General features: G+C 38.1%; 1 protein-coding gene across 2 annotated transcripts in view; it reads left to right on the forward strand.

Annotated features, from left to right (window-relative positions):
- Window positions 1-12,019, forward strand: part of HMGCR (3-hydroxy-3-methylglutaryl-CoA reductase) — a 17,070-nt gene extending 5,051 nt beyond the window's left edge. For both annotated transcript variants that reach the window (XM_009327242.1, XM_009327241.1), the window contains exons 6-20: window positions 566-671; window positions 2,048-2,154; window positions 2,574-2,690; window positions 3,183-3,334; window positions 4,211-4,455; window positions 4,595-4,767; window positions 5,235-5,429; window positions 6,036-6,194; window positions 6,332-6,489; window positions 7,551-7,656; window positions 8,637-8,807; window positions 10,889-11,029; window positions 11,137-11,295; window positions 11,601-11,755; window positions 11,907-12,019. In XM_009327242.1, the coding sequence (XP_009325517.1) occupies window positions 566-671; window positions 2,048-2,154; window positions 2,574-2,690; window positions 3,183-3,334; window positions 4,211-4,455; window positions 4,595-4,767; window positions 5,235-5,429; window positions 6,036-6,194; window positions 6,332-6,489; window positions 7,551-7,656; window positions 8,637-8,807; window positions 10,889-11,029; window positions 11,137-11,295; window positions 11,601-11,755; window positions 11,907-11,961 (2,199 nt within the window). In that variant the 3' untranslated portion in view covers window positions 11,962-12,019. The remainder of the gene's footprint in view (window positions 1-565; window positions 672-2,047; window positions 2,155-2,573; window positions 2,691-3,182; window positions 3,335-4,210; window positions 4,456-4,594; window positions 4,768-5,234; window positions 5,430-6,035; window positions 6,195-6,331; window positions 6,490-7,550; window positions 7,657-8,636; window positions 8,808-10,888; window positions 11,030-11,136; window positions 11,296-11,600; window positions 11,756-11,906) is intronic.
- Window positions 12,020-15,318: the final 3,299 nt, after the last annotated feature.

The following is a 15,318-nucleotide window of genomic DNA, read 5'->3' on the forward strand; positions in this document are numbered from 1 at the left end:
AACCACCACCACCAAAAAACCAGCAGCAGACCCTCTAGAGTTTGCCATGCCTGGGTTCTGGAGGAAATCCCTTTTCTCCCAGGGGAAAGTTTTAGTGTCTTTTATGTCCTCTTTTCTGTCAGCTGAGTCTAGAGAGTTAAATAATAAAATAGTAAAAGTTAGGGTACAGATATGTGGTTGCAAGAACTTTTGAAATGCCCTGACGTAAGTGGCTTCTATTCTATGTCTTAAAGTGGAGAAGTCCTGTTCTTCTGAATGTACTGTAATTAAAGTCTGTGCCTGTCAGTGTTGTAGGAGCTTAGAATACTGATGAGCCAAAGGTAGAGAAATTAATCAAAAATAAATAATCTAGTGTAAATAAAGACTGTCAAAGTATAATAACTTATGGGAAATAAAGCACTTAAAGAATGTATTCTCTCATAATAGTTAATTTTCAGTATATGTTTTATAAGGCCTTATCACCATAATACTACTCAATTTACTGGTTATGTACTAATCATGTTATGTGTACTCCCTTAATTTGATTTTTGTATTTATGTTAATGTACAGAAATTTTTATTTTTAGGATGAAGTAAGAGAAAATATTTCACGTGGAATGGCAATTTTAGGCCCTACGTTCACACTGGATGCACTTGTGGAGTGTCTTGTGATTGGTGTTGGTACTATGTCAGGTGAGCGATACAGTCTAAGGGTCTAAATCTTTCCAGTTAAAAAAGACTTTGAAAGGCGTTGGGATATTGAGAGTTTCAAATTATAGGTGTTACCCATGAGAGTGGAGTGACTTAATCTATATTTTTAGCTATTTATTTACCTTCCTGATTAGCCTATATAACTAGTTTCCTGCAGATACGAATAATATGTATGTGTTGAAGAGAAGTTTGAGATACAGGTAACAGCTTTCCTTGAGCATTGTGCAGTAGGAATGGACTTCTGTGCAGCTGTTTTTATAAAATTAAGACCTTCTATCATTCACATCATTTCTGTTAACATCTTAAAGTAGCTGCTGAACTTTTCTCTTGGGCATTCTTAAAAATGAGTTACGCTTTCAGTTAATGCACACCTATTTCATATTCTTGCAAAAAACCTAGTATTTCTAAAAATTACTCCAAGTGAAGAAAGCTACTCTAGTTCAATTAAAAATAACCAGTCTTTTACTGTTTTTTTTTTCCCCTACCCCATCTTTTGATCTTCGTCAGTTCTGTGTGCAGTAGCAGTTGTCCTTCCTTAAAAAGAGAACAGTTAAATGTAATGAGCAAAGGATTTTTATGTGTAAATAAATAATTTCTTTGTAAAATAAATCGAAGTTCCATAGTTAGGTCTAAAGTGGGTTTTTGTTTGCATGTTTGTTTTTGTGTCTTGGTTTTTATGTGTGGGGTTTTTTTAAACTATCTTGCATACCTTAAAGGTATCCCTCAAAGCACTTGCTTTTCAAATTGTTTTGGACCTTTTCAGGGTATTGTGTATTAATAAGCTGTTTTCCTGTTTACATCTAGGAAAAAAAACCTCAGTGTAGCATATAGTTGGGGTTTTTTAAAATGATTTATACTGGTAGCTCTCTCATCTTTACTAAGGCAGTTTTGTAATGCATGTGCAACATGGCTAATTGACTTTTTCTGGATGCCAGGCTTGTGAAAGAGTAGGTGGGGTACATACTGTTTCTTACTGCCTGAACACTTAATTGGCCATCTTTCGGAAGGTATTTAAATACATAATGTCGGCTAATTGTTCTTTGCGTAGATAAGTGAGGAGTTTCAAGCTTTCAGTGTGAAGCTTTAAAATCTTGGTGAACTGTAATTATTGGTATGTATTTAGAATTACACTTTAAAAGTCTTCTGTAAATACCATACCAGAAATATATATTGTGCTTAGAATAAGCTAATACACAATGACTAGGGCTTACCGTGCATGTTTTTCATTAATCTAGATAGCTCCCTCTATAATTTGCAGTGTCAGTTTAATGGTTTCTTTCTTACTTCTGCAACACTTCAGGTATATAGAAAGCACATTGCATAGTCAAATGTAAAAAATGTCTTCTTTTTTTATGTAGGTGTACGACAACTTGAAATTATGTGCTGCTTTGGCTGTATGTCTGTTCTTGCCAACTACTTTGTCTTCATGACCTTCTTTCCAGCTTGCGTGTCCTTGGTGTTAGAGGTAAGACCAACTTCAAGACAACATCAAGCTTAGTATTCAGACCCTGTGCTTCTTGTAGGCTATACATCTCTTCACAGAGTTATATGCCAGCATGTTTGTCTTCCTTTCGAAGTGAACAGAGGGAATGCACAAGAAGAGTTATGATGGCTCAGCTGATAACCGTAACTTGTTAATGCCACTGGAAATGAGTCACACTCAATAGATCTAAAGCAGAGTAAACGAATTATATTGTAAATTATTGGCTGTCCCGGATTTTTCACTATTTAAAGTCTAATGTAGGCTAAACAGTAGATTGTAGGCTGACTCTTTTGTTGGTAATTTCTTAATGATCAAACAAAAATACAATGTTGAAGCTCACTTGTTGGTTCTTCTAATATGTACTAAATAGGACTTATTTTTAAATTTTGTTATTTTTGCAGCTTTCTCGAGAGAGTCGTGAAGGGCGCCCTATATGGCAGCTTAGCCATTTTGCTCGTGTTCTGGAAGAAGAAGAAAATAAACCAAATCCTGTAACACAGAGGGTCAAAATGATTATGGTTTGTGGCTCTTTTTCACCTGTGGTTATGCAATCAGTAAGGTATCCTGGTGCAATGAACCAAGCTTTTGTATTCTATAGACTTGTATTCTGCATCCCATTAGTCTAGTTTACCATGGCAATTTTTAATAACGTCCCCTGTATCTACACCAAAAGTCTTCCTGTGTATGCCATTTCTGTGCCAAACACTCAGGGCTTTTGCATGTGTACTAATTCCCTCCTCCTTACCCCTACAGTATCCTCAGCTTCCTTTGCTTATTACTTGAGCAAGAGGAAGGATGTAGTGGGACAGATTCAAAGCTATGAGTGTTACAATAGGCCAGAAAGGGTGTTGATGAAAGGTGTGGAAAATCACCCTTTAGCTTTAGACTTTTGAGGCATGGGAAACAAAAAAACAAACAAACAAACAAAGATGTTTAATCTTAGTAGGTTAGATACCTAGTTACAGTTGAAAAATTAATACTTGTTTTGTTGTTTTGTGTTTTTAATACAGTCACTGGGTTTGGTTCTTGTTCACGCCCACAGTCGTTGGATAGCGGAACCAGCTGCTCAAAACACTACTGTAGAAAATTCAGTGGGATTGGATGAGAATGCACCGAAGAGAATTGAACCTAATGTTTCATTATGGCAGTTCTACCTTTCTCGGTAGGCGACGTCACAGAAGAGAAGTGTGTTAGGTGATTAGGGTGTATTCTCCAGTGCTGCCAAGCTATGGTCCTAGGATTCAACATTTGTAAACTTGCAGATCTGACCCCTGGAGGATTTATTGGAACCAGAGATGACATTTCATAAGAAATATCTCAATATTATGCCGTTTGTCCAATCTCCTTGAAATAATGAAGAACATGATCAGAAGTCAGCTGTCCTGTATGCATCAAAACACTCTCTTTTCCCACTAGCACTGACGTCTTTCAGAGCACACTGGAAAATAAATTTTCTGACTGCACTAGAGTAATTATTTATGCAGAGCTTCTGACCATTCACACATAAGTGCAAAAAGTGCAAAAACCATGTCACTATTGCTTTTCCTTCAGCTCAACTGAAGTTAGTGGCACCTGTGGTTCCATATTACTTCTGAAAACTCAGAACTGTCTGTTTTAGGGTTTCCCCCCCCCGCCTTAGCAGTTCAGCTTGCATCATAGTAGTCATTATTGGTAGAGGATGATAATTGAAACTTTCTACTTTATCATTGGGAGATAGGTGTTAAATCAATTTGGTGTAGCTGTTAGATAGTGAGTGTTTTATAGTCATTTCTCTTACTGGGACTGCTTTTTAGCTAAGAATTAGTAACTAATGACATCTGAAAATTCTTACTTTGTTAATAATACAAAGAATGATTTCTCTACCGTAACCTGGCATATGTGAATGTCCTGGTGGAAAATGTCTTTTGACTGGAATTTCTGTAGCTGTATAAATTACGATGAAACTGTTACCCTTTCTAAAGCAAAGGGATGTCAGAATGCTGTTAAAAACAACAAATTGTATATACCGTGTATTTACTTTTTGATTTGTCTGTTTTAGAATGGCCAGTATGGATATTGAACAAGTAATCACTCTTGGATTAGCCCTTCTCCTTGCTGTCAAATATATTTTCTTTGAGCAAGCAGAGACTGAATCCACACTCTCACTGAAGAATCCCATAACATCTCCAGTGATGGTCCAGAAAAAGGTCCCTGAGAATTGTTGCAGGAAGCAATCTGGACTTCTGAAAAACAATCAGAAATCTAACACAGTAGAAGAAGCTTTAGATCCCAAAGATGGAAATGGTAATTTTTAGCATTTTAAAGTCTGAACCTATTCCTGAATATTTGGAACAAATAGCGTAATCTGTGTTAGCGTGTTGTATTTGGAATCAAAACTTAAGAATTTTGTAAATCAAAGTTTATTTTAATTGTCTTTATGTAGCCGAAGTCATAAAACCAGTATTAGCAGAGTCATCAACCAAGGCTACGTTTGTAGTTGGCAGTTGCAACCCTGTGGAAACTTCTTCATTTCTTAATGGAAAAGAGGAAGAAATTGAGTTACCTAAAGAACCACGTTCTATTGAGGAATGTGTTCATATACTTGGAAATGCAGAGGTATGGAAAAATAACTTGGAGTCTAGGGGGGTGGGTTTAACCTCTACTGCAACATCTGATTTAAGAACTCTTTACAGTTCATCTTCCAGCTTTTAAATGATCCTATTGATTGTAATGTCATTTTTCAGAAAATTATATGGCTTTAATAACTTGGGTGGGGGGTCACGACTAAAACAAAACCCTTTCATAAACTTCTCCTCCAGTCAGTTGGGGTGGGTGGGAGGGGGTAGCAGCATGACGTACCAAGTCATTGAAGCTCCATCATGTATGCATATAAGTGGGTGTCCGAGTAAAAAGTTTTTGCTCATATCCTGGCCTACTATAAAACCTGAAATCAGCAGTTGGTTCCTTTGGAGGTACTCTGATAATGTCAAAGTAAAGTTGTTACCCTTTTTCATTTGGAAACATTTAAAAGGATTTTCACCAAGAAAATCTGTACTTTCTCTCCCCACCCTTTACATTTCTAGAAAGGAGCAAAATTCCTCACTGATGCTGAGGTTATCAGCTTAGTTAATGCTAAGCATATTCCTGCATACAAACTGGAAACCCTGATGGAAACTCAGGAGCGAGGTGTGTCCATTCGCAGACAGATGTTATCTAAGAAACTCCCTGAACCTTCATCTTTGCAGTATCTTCCTTATAGGAATTATAATTATTCTCTGGTAAGTAAAAGGCGGACAAGCAAAACCCGCTGTAAACCCATGTATTTTCCAAATGCATGAAATACATGCTCAAAGTGATGTATATGAATTAACAACGAGCTTGGTCAAAACTGATGTAGAAGGAAAAAACAAAGGCAAACATAAGGCACTACCTTTTATTGCTCTCGATGTTTTTAAACCTAGGGAGGTGGTTAAGTTTTGTAGCTTACCCAAAAAATACTTCCTAACGAAGTATGCAGCTGCCTTATCTCAGAAATGCAGAATTCTACTAATACTGAGCCTGAGTTCAGCTGAATGATAACACTGCCTTGAGCTCAAGTTAAAATGGAGGTTTATTTAAAATTCATTTAACAGTATTATGGTTTTTTTAATAGTGCTTAAGACTTAAAAAGATTCAATATGTCTGCCAAATACTAGACTTGGAACAGTATTAGCTGTTGATAGCTGTAGCTGTTAACTTTTTGAGATGGGAATTGGTTGCTTAGTGGGTAGGGTTGTGGGGTTTTTGCTAGATACCTTGTTGTAGTCACGGGCATAGTATGTAACATGCTGCGCCACACCACTGTAGTGTAACCTTACTGATGCCTTCTGTATTATTTTTGTAAGGTTATGGGAGCTTGCTGTGAAAATGTGATTGGATATATGCCTATTCCTGTAGGCGTAGCAGGACCGCTGTTTTTGGATAACAAAGAGTTTCAGGTGCCAATGGCAACAACAGAAGGATGTCTTGTAGCAAGCACAAACAGAGGATGTAGAGCAATATGTGTAAGTGTTGTTTGACTAGCTTGAAAAACTTTCTATATTATAAAACATATTTGGGGTGATATAAGGTGTGTTTCTGACTTCCTAAAAACTAAAATTCACTTTCAGTAATCTTATTTCCCTTCTGCTTTGATTTTTAGCTTGGTGGAGGAGCAAGTAGCCGCATTCTGGCAGATGGGATGACTCGAGGACCTGTTGTAAGGCTGCCCACTGCTTGCCAGGCTGCAGAAGTGAAAGTTTGGCTTGAAAGCCCTGAAGGCTATAAAATAATGAAGGAAGCTTTTGACAGCACAAGCAGGTTAGTACAATGGCTATTCCAGCCTTATTTCCTGACCTAAGACTTAGAAAGCTCCTAATTGTTTGGGTTTTTTGGTGTACTGCAATACAGGAAATTACATCTTCATTCTGGCTATCCCATGTAGTGTGAATCTAAGAGAACAAAAGTCACTCTGGCTATCTACCAAGGCTAGTAATAAATATTTTCCAATGATAAGTGGTAAACAACTGTATCTTCACAACACACACATTCGCATTGCGTAATACTTAATGCATCATTTATTTTGTCTAAGCATTTAAAAATAAAGATAGAAGCTTCTTTGGATTTTTAGTAGTTACTATGCAAAAAGTAATTCAAAGTTCGGAATCTAGCCTTTCAGATGACATTACTAATGTTAATAACTAATTTGTGAGGTTCTGGAGAATACAGGATAAACTAATGCTAGAATTGAAACGCTAAAAAATGTAAAACAGGATTAAGAGTAAGTCTATTTCAAGCCCTAGATTTTTTTCTAGGACTTATGATTACCTGCTTTCTTTAGGAAGATTGAGAGAGAGATTTCCTCATCAGTGTTGTTTCTTACCAATCTTACAAGTGTCAGCCAAGGACGTATGTGTGTTTCAGCCAGAATCAACTCATGCTGCTGTTTAAATGCAGTATTTCCCGTTTTTTGTTTGACTTGCGGAGCTTGCACTGTTGTTGAAGATAGCAAGGGTTTTGCCTTGCTGGAAAACTGATGTAAGAATTTCCAAAGGCCTCATTTTTAGTTTATACCTGCTTGTCAGATCTTTAAGGAATACAAATGAATTGAATTTATGTTAGCAGTTCAGGATATTTTATTTCATGAAGTCCAGGGATAGAAAACACAAAAAGGCAGTAAACACTTTTACAGTGAACATTTTTAAAGTATTTACTCAAGAGAACTACGTGCATGGCAGCTGACAGTTTTTTCCTGCACTGAGGGAGGAGGAACACAGTGTAGTTAACAGTGCTATCTGCAATGATATACTGTTATTTTGCCACTTAAAACTAATTTAATCTTTTCCTTTAGGATTGTAAGTAACAGTTAAATTTTCCTGCAGGTTTGCCCGCCTACAAAAACTTCTCATCAGTTTGGCTGGTCGTAACCTTTATATCCGTTTTCAGTCTGGAACAGGGGATGCAATGGGAATGAATATGATCTCAAAAGTAAGGACCAGTCCCCTTAAGTCTTTTTAATAAATGTGTATTTCTTTTAAAAATAAAAAATTATAGCCTACCAATCTGTGACTACGTGGCATGTGAAGACAGAAAGATAAGACATAGTGCTGTTTACAGTGCTATAAAATAGTAAAAGTGTTTGACCTTGTCAAGTGTAAACAAGAATAGGATAAGAATGATGAAAGAAAAAAGTAACTTTGTAATATTTTTTTTTTTTAATTATTAGTATTTAAAGAAAGTATTCTTGATAATATGGAAGTTAAGCTGGTTGCTCTGTTGCTTTGGGCCAAAGATTTTATCCAGCAGTAATTAATCTGTTACTGTGTTTATCACCGACTTGTAAATAAAGGATTAGGAATCTGGTGAACGGCAGCAGAGGGGTGTTCTCTAGTTTTGTTTGTTTGGTTTTGTTTTTATGCAAACGTGTGGAAGAACCTGAGACATGACCCACAGACTGGGGGGATGCCTTCTGCTGTTTGAGATTAATACTAATTGCCTATTCTATATAAAACTTAAGTCTATGAGAACCATTACATAAATGGGTCTGGTTATAGACAAGTACTAAATATAGCAGACCTTTTGTCTGATTTCCTAGTGTAGAGAAGCTCTTCCCACTACATCAGAATGAATTCATTTCATGCCTGTAGTGTTTGACTTGGTTCATGTTTTATCTTCAGTATGGTAAGCATATGCCCATTCACCTAGAATGTATCCAGAGAGTCCATATGTATGGGGAAGAACCAGTTATTCCCCATATAATTTCCAAAGCGGTTAGAAAAAAAGATAGTGATAACTGTCTTTTTTTTTTCCCTATTTCAGGTTCATTCAACGTTCATTATGTTCTTTTCTTCAGCTGTAACTGATCATCTGATTAGACTTGATTCAATCTTGCTGTTCCACTGTCCTTGAGTAGCTTGTTTTGCAACCATAATGATATACTAGCCTTTTATCTGTTTCTTTTCTAACAGGGTACTGAAAAAGCACTGGCAAGGTTGAATGAAGAGTTTCCTGATCTCCAGGTTATAGCTATTAGTGGTAACTATTGTACAGACAAAAAACCCGCTGCTATAAACTGGATAGAAGGAAGAGGGAAGTCTGTTGTCTGCGAAGCAGTCATTCCAGCCACGGTTGTTAGAGAAGTAAGTGTCTGCTTTCTTGTTTAGAAAAATGCATACATTTTACAAAACCAATACCTATCTTACATCATAAATATTAACTGTAAGTTGTCTTCCAGGTAAGTATAATTCCTACATGTATTTTCAGATACTGCTGTAGGATAAGCCAGTTTTCCTGAGACAGTAGTTATTTTTTCCTATCATTGTCTCTTCTGACATAATGTGCATGTATTTAATGATGTGTATCTAGTTGAAGGCATTAGGATTTTCACTTTTTACCTTTGAAAAATTATGCCACAGTTTGACAGATTTCTACACATGGGGTTTTCCCTGTCATTAAACCCAGTGATTTTAATGATTGTTTCACTCATTTGTTGTCTTCCGCACAAACCTGGCATTCTCTTCAAAGTTTATATGCCTCCTACTACAATGAAAACAGATTGTCAGGTGCTTCCCTTAATTCCAAAGCGGCCTTAGCATCTTGCATGACTAAAGGGTAACCTTTATAACCAGTGCCAGTCCTAGCCCCTGGCAAACTTGTTCTACATCTTAAGAGCTATCTTAGATTCTCTTCCACCTGAGCTCAGAAGACCGGCTGTGTGTGTCAGACCAAATCCATTGCCTGTTACCTGGTCTCCAGCACTGGCCATGAGAGACAATATTCAGGGAGGAGTTTACTACACCATACTTGGCATAGTCTTCCATCAACTTGTTCAAGACCTTCTGAATTGGTGCTTTTGGATTTGATGGATTTTTTTGTTTGTTTGTTTTCCCCCAGTAATTTGTGCAGTCCCTTTTGTGAAACTTTGTAAATTTTTAGCACTAGTATTCCGGGCGGAATTCTGCAGTGCAGCTGCACCTTGTGTGAGAACTACCTCCTTTTGTTGTTGATTCCATCTGATGATGCCCTAGTTTTGTACCGGAAGAGATACTTAAGACTTATCTTCACACAACTGCTCAAGATTTTATCGCTCTAACACAGCCCTTCCACCTTCCCAGCTATTCTCATTTTCAGACTGGAAAGTACTAGTTTCTCTATGAGGAATGAGTAAAAAGGCTATTCTAGCATGTCTATGAACATCCTTATCTCAAGATCTTCTACAATTTCTAAGATTCTGGGTACAGAGTTGGACACAGTATTCAAAGTGTGTGTGCAGGCTGGATTTATACACTGACATAATTTATGTCTTTTGGGTTTGCTTCCTAGTAGTTTCCTAAATTTCAAATTGTTTGCATTTTTACAGCTGATGCAGTGGCAATACCTACTATAACCCCAGTATTTCATTCCAGAGTAGTAATGGTGAGCCAATCCTTTGGTAACGGGCATGGATAGTTTTTAGGTAAATTGGGGATGTTTTTCCCCAACCCCCAGCCATGTACATCACTACATTTACTTACGCTGAACTCCCAACACATAAACTTTCTATTTTTGTCAGTGTTGTAGACTCCGTGCAGATCTCTGTCATCAGTTGCTATTCCTGCTACACTGGAATATTGTAAACTTTGCTCACAAAGCACTACCTTTTTTGGTTCTCTTTGATCATTTTTATACTAAATTCAATGTAAATCTCTTATCTGAAGGTTTCAAAATACAGTCAGTATAGTATAAATGTGCCACTTAATTTGATATTATTGTGCAGTGTTTATTACCCACGTAGCACAGTGGTTTGTGTTTGAACTCTTCAGTTTAGCTCCGTATTCTTACACAGAGCAAAACTGGGGAGGGTGTAGCGTCTGGAGCAACTTGGGAGGAATGTTGCTGTCGTGGCAAGGTGAACTAATAGGATATTTCTGCCAAGTTGATCTTGTTTGTTTCATTCTGAAGATAAATGAGAATTTGAAACGGAGAAGGTAGCTGGTGAGTTTTTCTTAAAGGCCTGTGCAAGTCCAAACCCTTAGCACTGGCTTTTCCATTGTTACTTGGACAATGCAGCCTGCATTTGAAAGGGCTCCTTTTGAACAAAAATAGAAGTAGGTATCTAGGACAATGGTTGAGTCAAATTCCATATGGAAGCAAACAAGGGGTGAGGGCTTATTAACCATAAACAGAGCATTTCTACTCCTGCCTAAGGAATGGTGTAGTAAAAGTGTACCGCTTTGTCTAGGTGTTGAAGACAACTACAGAAGATATAGTTGAAGTCAATATAAACAAGAATTTGGTGGGTTCTGCCATGGCTGGTAGCATAGGTGGCTACAATGCACATGCAGCAAACATTGTGACAGCTATCTACATTGCCTGTGGTCAGGTAGGTTTGTTTTACACCAATTCAGATTTTCTTTAGTTCAGTAATTCTTAACCAAACACTTAGTTGAGTGTTTTGTTTTTGTTTTGTTTCTCCTTCCTGATGAGAAGGATGCTGCGCAGAACGTGGGCAGTTCTAATTGCATCACTTTGATGGAGCGAACTGGTTCCACCAACGAAGACCTGTACATCAGCTGCACAATGCCTTCTATAGAAATAGGAACTGTTGGTGGAGGCACCAACTTGCTCCCACAGCAGGCCTGTTTGCAGGTATAAATCAGAAAGTTTAAAGCAACTTAGCTCCTTAAATCGAAGCTCGCTTTCATGTGTATATTGTGTCCCAGTAATGTTGTGGGAATGGGGCCTCTTGAAACTTGGTGGATTTGACTTGAAAATTTTAGAATTATCTAATGAATCATTTTCATGTATCTAGTTTATAAAGCTTAAGATGTTTAATATTAAGGAGACCTAAAGCTAGTTGATGGGATATAATTTGGAAAGACTTACTTCAATACTAAATTTAGCATAAATTTACTTAGATTTCATAGCATAATATTGCATATTTTTCTCTCCAGATGTTAGGGGTTCAGGGTGCAAGCCAAGATAACCCTGGCGAAAATGCCCGTCAGCTTGCTAAAATTGTTTGTGCTACAGTGATGGCAGGGGAATTATCACTAATGGCAGCTCTCGCAGCTGGGCATCTAGTCAAAAGCCACATGATCCACAACAGGTAAGAAATGGAAAAATTCTTATCTTTCTCCGCTGTTTTGCCCTTCTTCCAAGTACACGAGATTAAATAATAATTACATGAGTAATTGCAACATACAATAGCCGTGTAACATTTTAAGTATCTAATGTAGTTATCTTACTGTTTTTATTAGGTCAAAAATAAATCTACAAGATCTTCAAGGAACCTGCACTAAGAAGGCGGCTTGAATACTAAAATGGCTTTGAAATGAAGAATTGTTCTAGCAACTGACCAGGTGGACGGGGGGGGGAGGGGGGGGAAATCTGTGAAGTTTAGAATGAAAATCACCTTCAACTGAGTGATGTCTGAGTTGATGAGCAAGATAAACTGAGAGATCAACGGACTTGTGTGAGACTACTTACGCCTTTGGCCTTCCTCAGTGGTTAGAGACGACTTCATGAAAGAAGTCCTGTCAGGTGTCTTGAACACGGCTTTGGAATTTTTACTCTTACACATCATTTTCTAAAGGGTCAGTCTTATGTTTTTACAGGTTGAGATTATTTTGACTAGTAAGCTCCTGGTAACTACCAAGCTGAAAAGCGATAGAATGTACTTTGTACATTTAAAAAAAAAAAAAAAAAAAAAGAAATGGTTGGTCTAAACTTGGCTTGAATGCACTGGTCCTTGCCATCTTTATTTTCTGGTTAGACAAGCATGTTTTTTAAAGTGATGGCGAGCCTAATCACTTTCGATGAACTCCCAATTTTATTTTTGTTCACATGTAAAACTTAGGATATAAGACAATTTTATTGAATCATATTAGTTTTATAGAAACCTCTGTCTATATATAGTACTTAATTTGCTTGCTGCTTCAGCTAAGCAGCATTCGGTGTTTTTAACTCCACAATTTAGGTTATTCCTTTACAGAAAACTTGTGACCTATAAAGTTCTGAACTGTTAAATATAATCTGTACTGAAGTAGGGAAAAACAGTGTCTTCAACTATTTTGTTATTTTGTTCAGGTAGAAAAAATAGATTTTTGAAACTTGTAACTCCAAAAACAGTTGCATGTCAGACAGGTTAGTAATTTAAGCAAATGCAGTTTCTCAAACTTGTTTTGATAGGAGTGCATTCAAACAACAGGAGTCAAAAACAGATGTTTACACTTCTTTTAAAAGATGTCTCTCAAGGTACAGTGTGTTTGTATATTCCTAATTTTTTTTTTTCAGTGTTTGACACTTATTCCCCAGGCATAGGTGTGCATCCACTGCTTAAGCTGAGAGAAAATGAAGCCAGAAAATCACACTGTTCTTTAACACTGTGGGAGGGGGGTGTTGTGTTATGTTTTAATTCCTTTTAAACTTTCTTTTTGAGCGGGGAGTATTTATTTTAAGAAGAAATCTTACCCTTTTTTCAATGAACAGTACTAATTAAGGGAATTCAGTGAAATGACATGTTAATGCAACAAGCAGTTTTTGTATTAAAATACTGTACTTGGACCAGTGAAGCAGTCTCAGGTGTTCTTAATGTAATACAGAAAACCCAGGTGTATTCTGGCTTGATTCACCTTTGGGATTATTGCTAAATGCCTTGCCTTGCCTAGTTAATCACAGGAGGAAATTGTCAATATGCTTGATGATGGTGTTTTTTTGTTTGGTTTGGGGTTTTTTTGTTTGGTTTTTTTTTGGGGGGGAAATATTTGGTTTTTTGTTTGTTTAGGGTTTTTTAAGAAAAAAATAAGCCTTCTGCTTTGCAACAAATATTAAGTTTTTACAGCAGGGGTGCTCTTCTAATGTGCAAATTTGATATAGATCATGATGGGTTGTTTTGTAGTACATCAACACATTAATATCATTGTAATGAGCTCATAAAGCTAATGTGCAAGCATGAAGACATACTACATGCTAGATATGTTATGGTAGCATGTACATACCATGAATGTTTATCTTCCTGCAGTACTGTTGCTAATATCTACCATTTTATTTAAGGAAAGTTGGAACTACTTTGTTACTATGTTCATTCAGTGATCTTATTTAAAGTAACACTGTTCTGGCAATAAATGGTGGTTCAGTGTTCATTTTGGTGGATTTAACTGACATTCTGTCTTGCAGAATTAACATTTTGTATTATTACTAAACTGTGTACGTTTTGGTACAGAACTACTTTTTCAGTTTCAGTAAAACAATGGAAAACGTATTGGCTTAATGGTGATATTTTAAGCTTACTTCATGACTTAGTGACATACCTTACTAGACAACATAAAGTTAAGAGGGTTAAGGAAAACATGGCTGGTGTACAGTACTTAACACAGCGGGGCTATGGCACCAGAGCTTCTCAGCCTTGTTCACAGAAGCCCGTACTCATTTATTCTCCTCGAAGCTGGATTACACAGTTTGCCCAAGTGGGAGAACCAATTCACTGCAGCATTAGCGATACCTTCCACTGGGGCCTATTCGGGCATTCGTCCCATCTTCCAGAAAACTGCTGAATTACGCTTGTGGCAGTTTCTCACGTGTCCACCAAAACCAAAGTTTCAAAGGTGCTTTTTAGTCTGTTAACTCGCTACCTGAATTTTAAACACTGCTTTCACCAGGAAAATGTAATTTTATCAAAATACATCGTACTGTATATTCTTGCAAGACAGGTTAAGCTGGAAGAGTAAAAGAACCCTTCGGTACCACATCAAGAACTATTTGAAATTCTTATCAGAGCTTTTAATATCATAGTGCGCGTCAACAGCAACGTGGTTAAGCTTTTAGTCAGTACCCCACTACAAATCCTGGAAACATACCAAAAATCTCCCCCCCCCACCTTTTCCTCACTTGTAGTCCAGCTCCCGTGTTTGGTCTCGGTAACGTCCCGTCAGTCTGTAGTCGGACATACGACACAGTCTGCATTCTCTTCCAGTCTCCTCAAGGCTGCAGGTTTTGCACCAGAAGCAGGTGGTGTTGGGGCGTTCAGGGAACTGAAGGGTTCTTGCTTCCCTGCGTACACACCGAAAACTCTGCGTGGCAAGATTGCTGCGGTGCAAGAAACAGGCTTGTACTGTTCCAGTCCTTGGCAACACCAAACCGGCTGCCTGTAATCAAGTTTCTAAGGCTGCCACAACTTAAATGCTGTACTACTACAACTGATACGGTTTTCCAAGTATTCTAAAACCCTAGGAAAAGTAAAAATACCCTATGTGACTCTGCTAACTGGTTTGCTTCTCTCTTTACCTGGATTACCAGGTTTCTTCTCTGTGCCCCGAATGTACCCACCAGTCCCCTTCCTGCTGTCTGACATGGAAGTGTCAAGGGACCTCGGCAGCTCCAGCTGTCCCTCGTTACACAACCGCTGCCCGCTTTGCTCTCGCTCAGCCAGCCTAAGACGCTAGCCGTGAAGCGTGCCTCACCTCATCTTCCTGACAGGACGAGGCGCTGCTGCTCACGCCGCGGAGGGACGCAAACCGCGTTCTTGCCAAACGTAGCTCCGATACCGGGAGCCTGTAGCGGGCGCTGCCTTGGCGACGGGACGGGGGCGTGCAGCAAGGGCCCCAGCAGAGGCACTGCCGGGCAGGCAGACCGCCTCCCGGGGACGGGCACGCGCGGGGGCGCGCTGTCTTC

This window comes from Pygoscelis adeliae, unplaced genomic scaffold (assembly GCF_000699105.1).
Source record: "Pygoscelis adeliae isolate BGI_AS28 unplaced genomic scaffold, ASM69910v1 Scaffold26, whole genome shotgun sequence".
Classification (NCBI taxonomy): Eukaryota; Metazoa; Chordata; class Aves; order Sphenisciformes; family Spheniscidae; genus Pygoscelis; species Pygoscelis adeliae.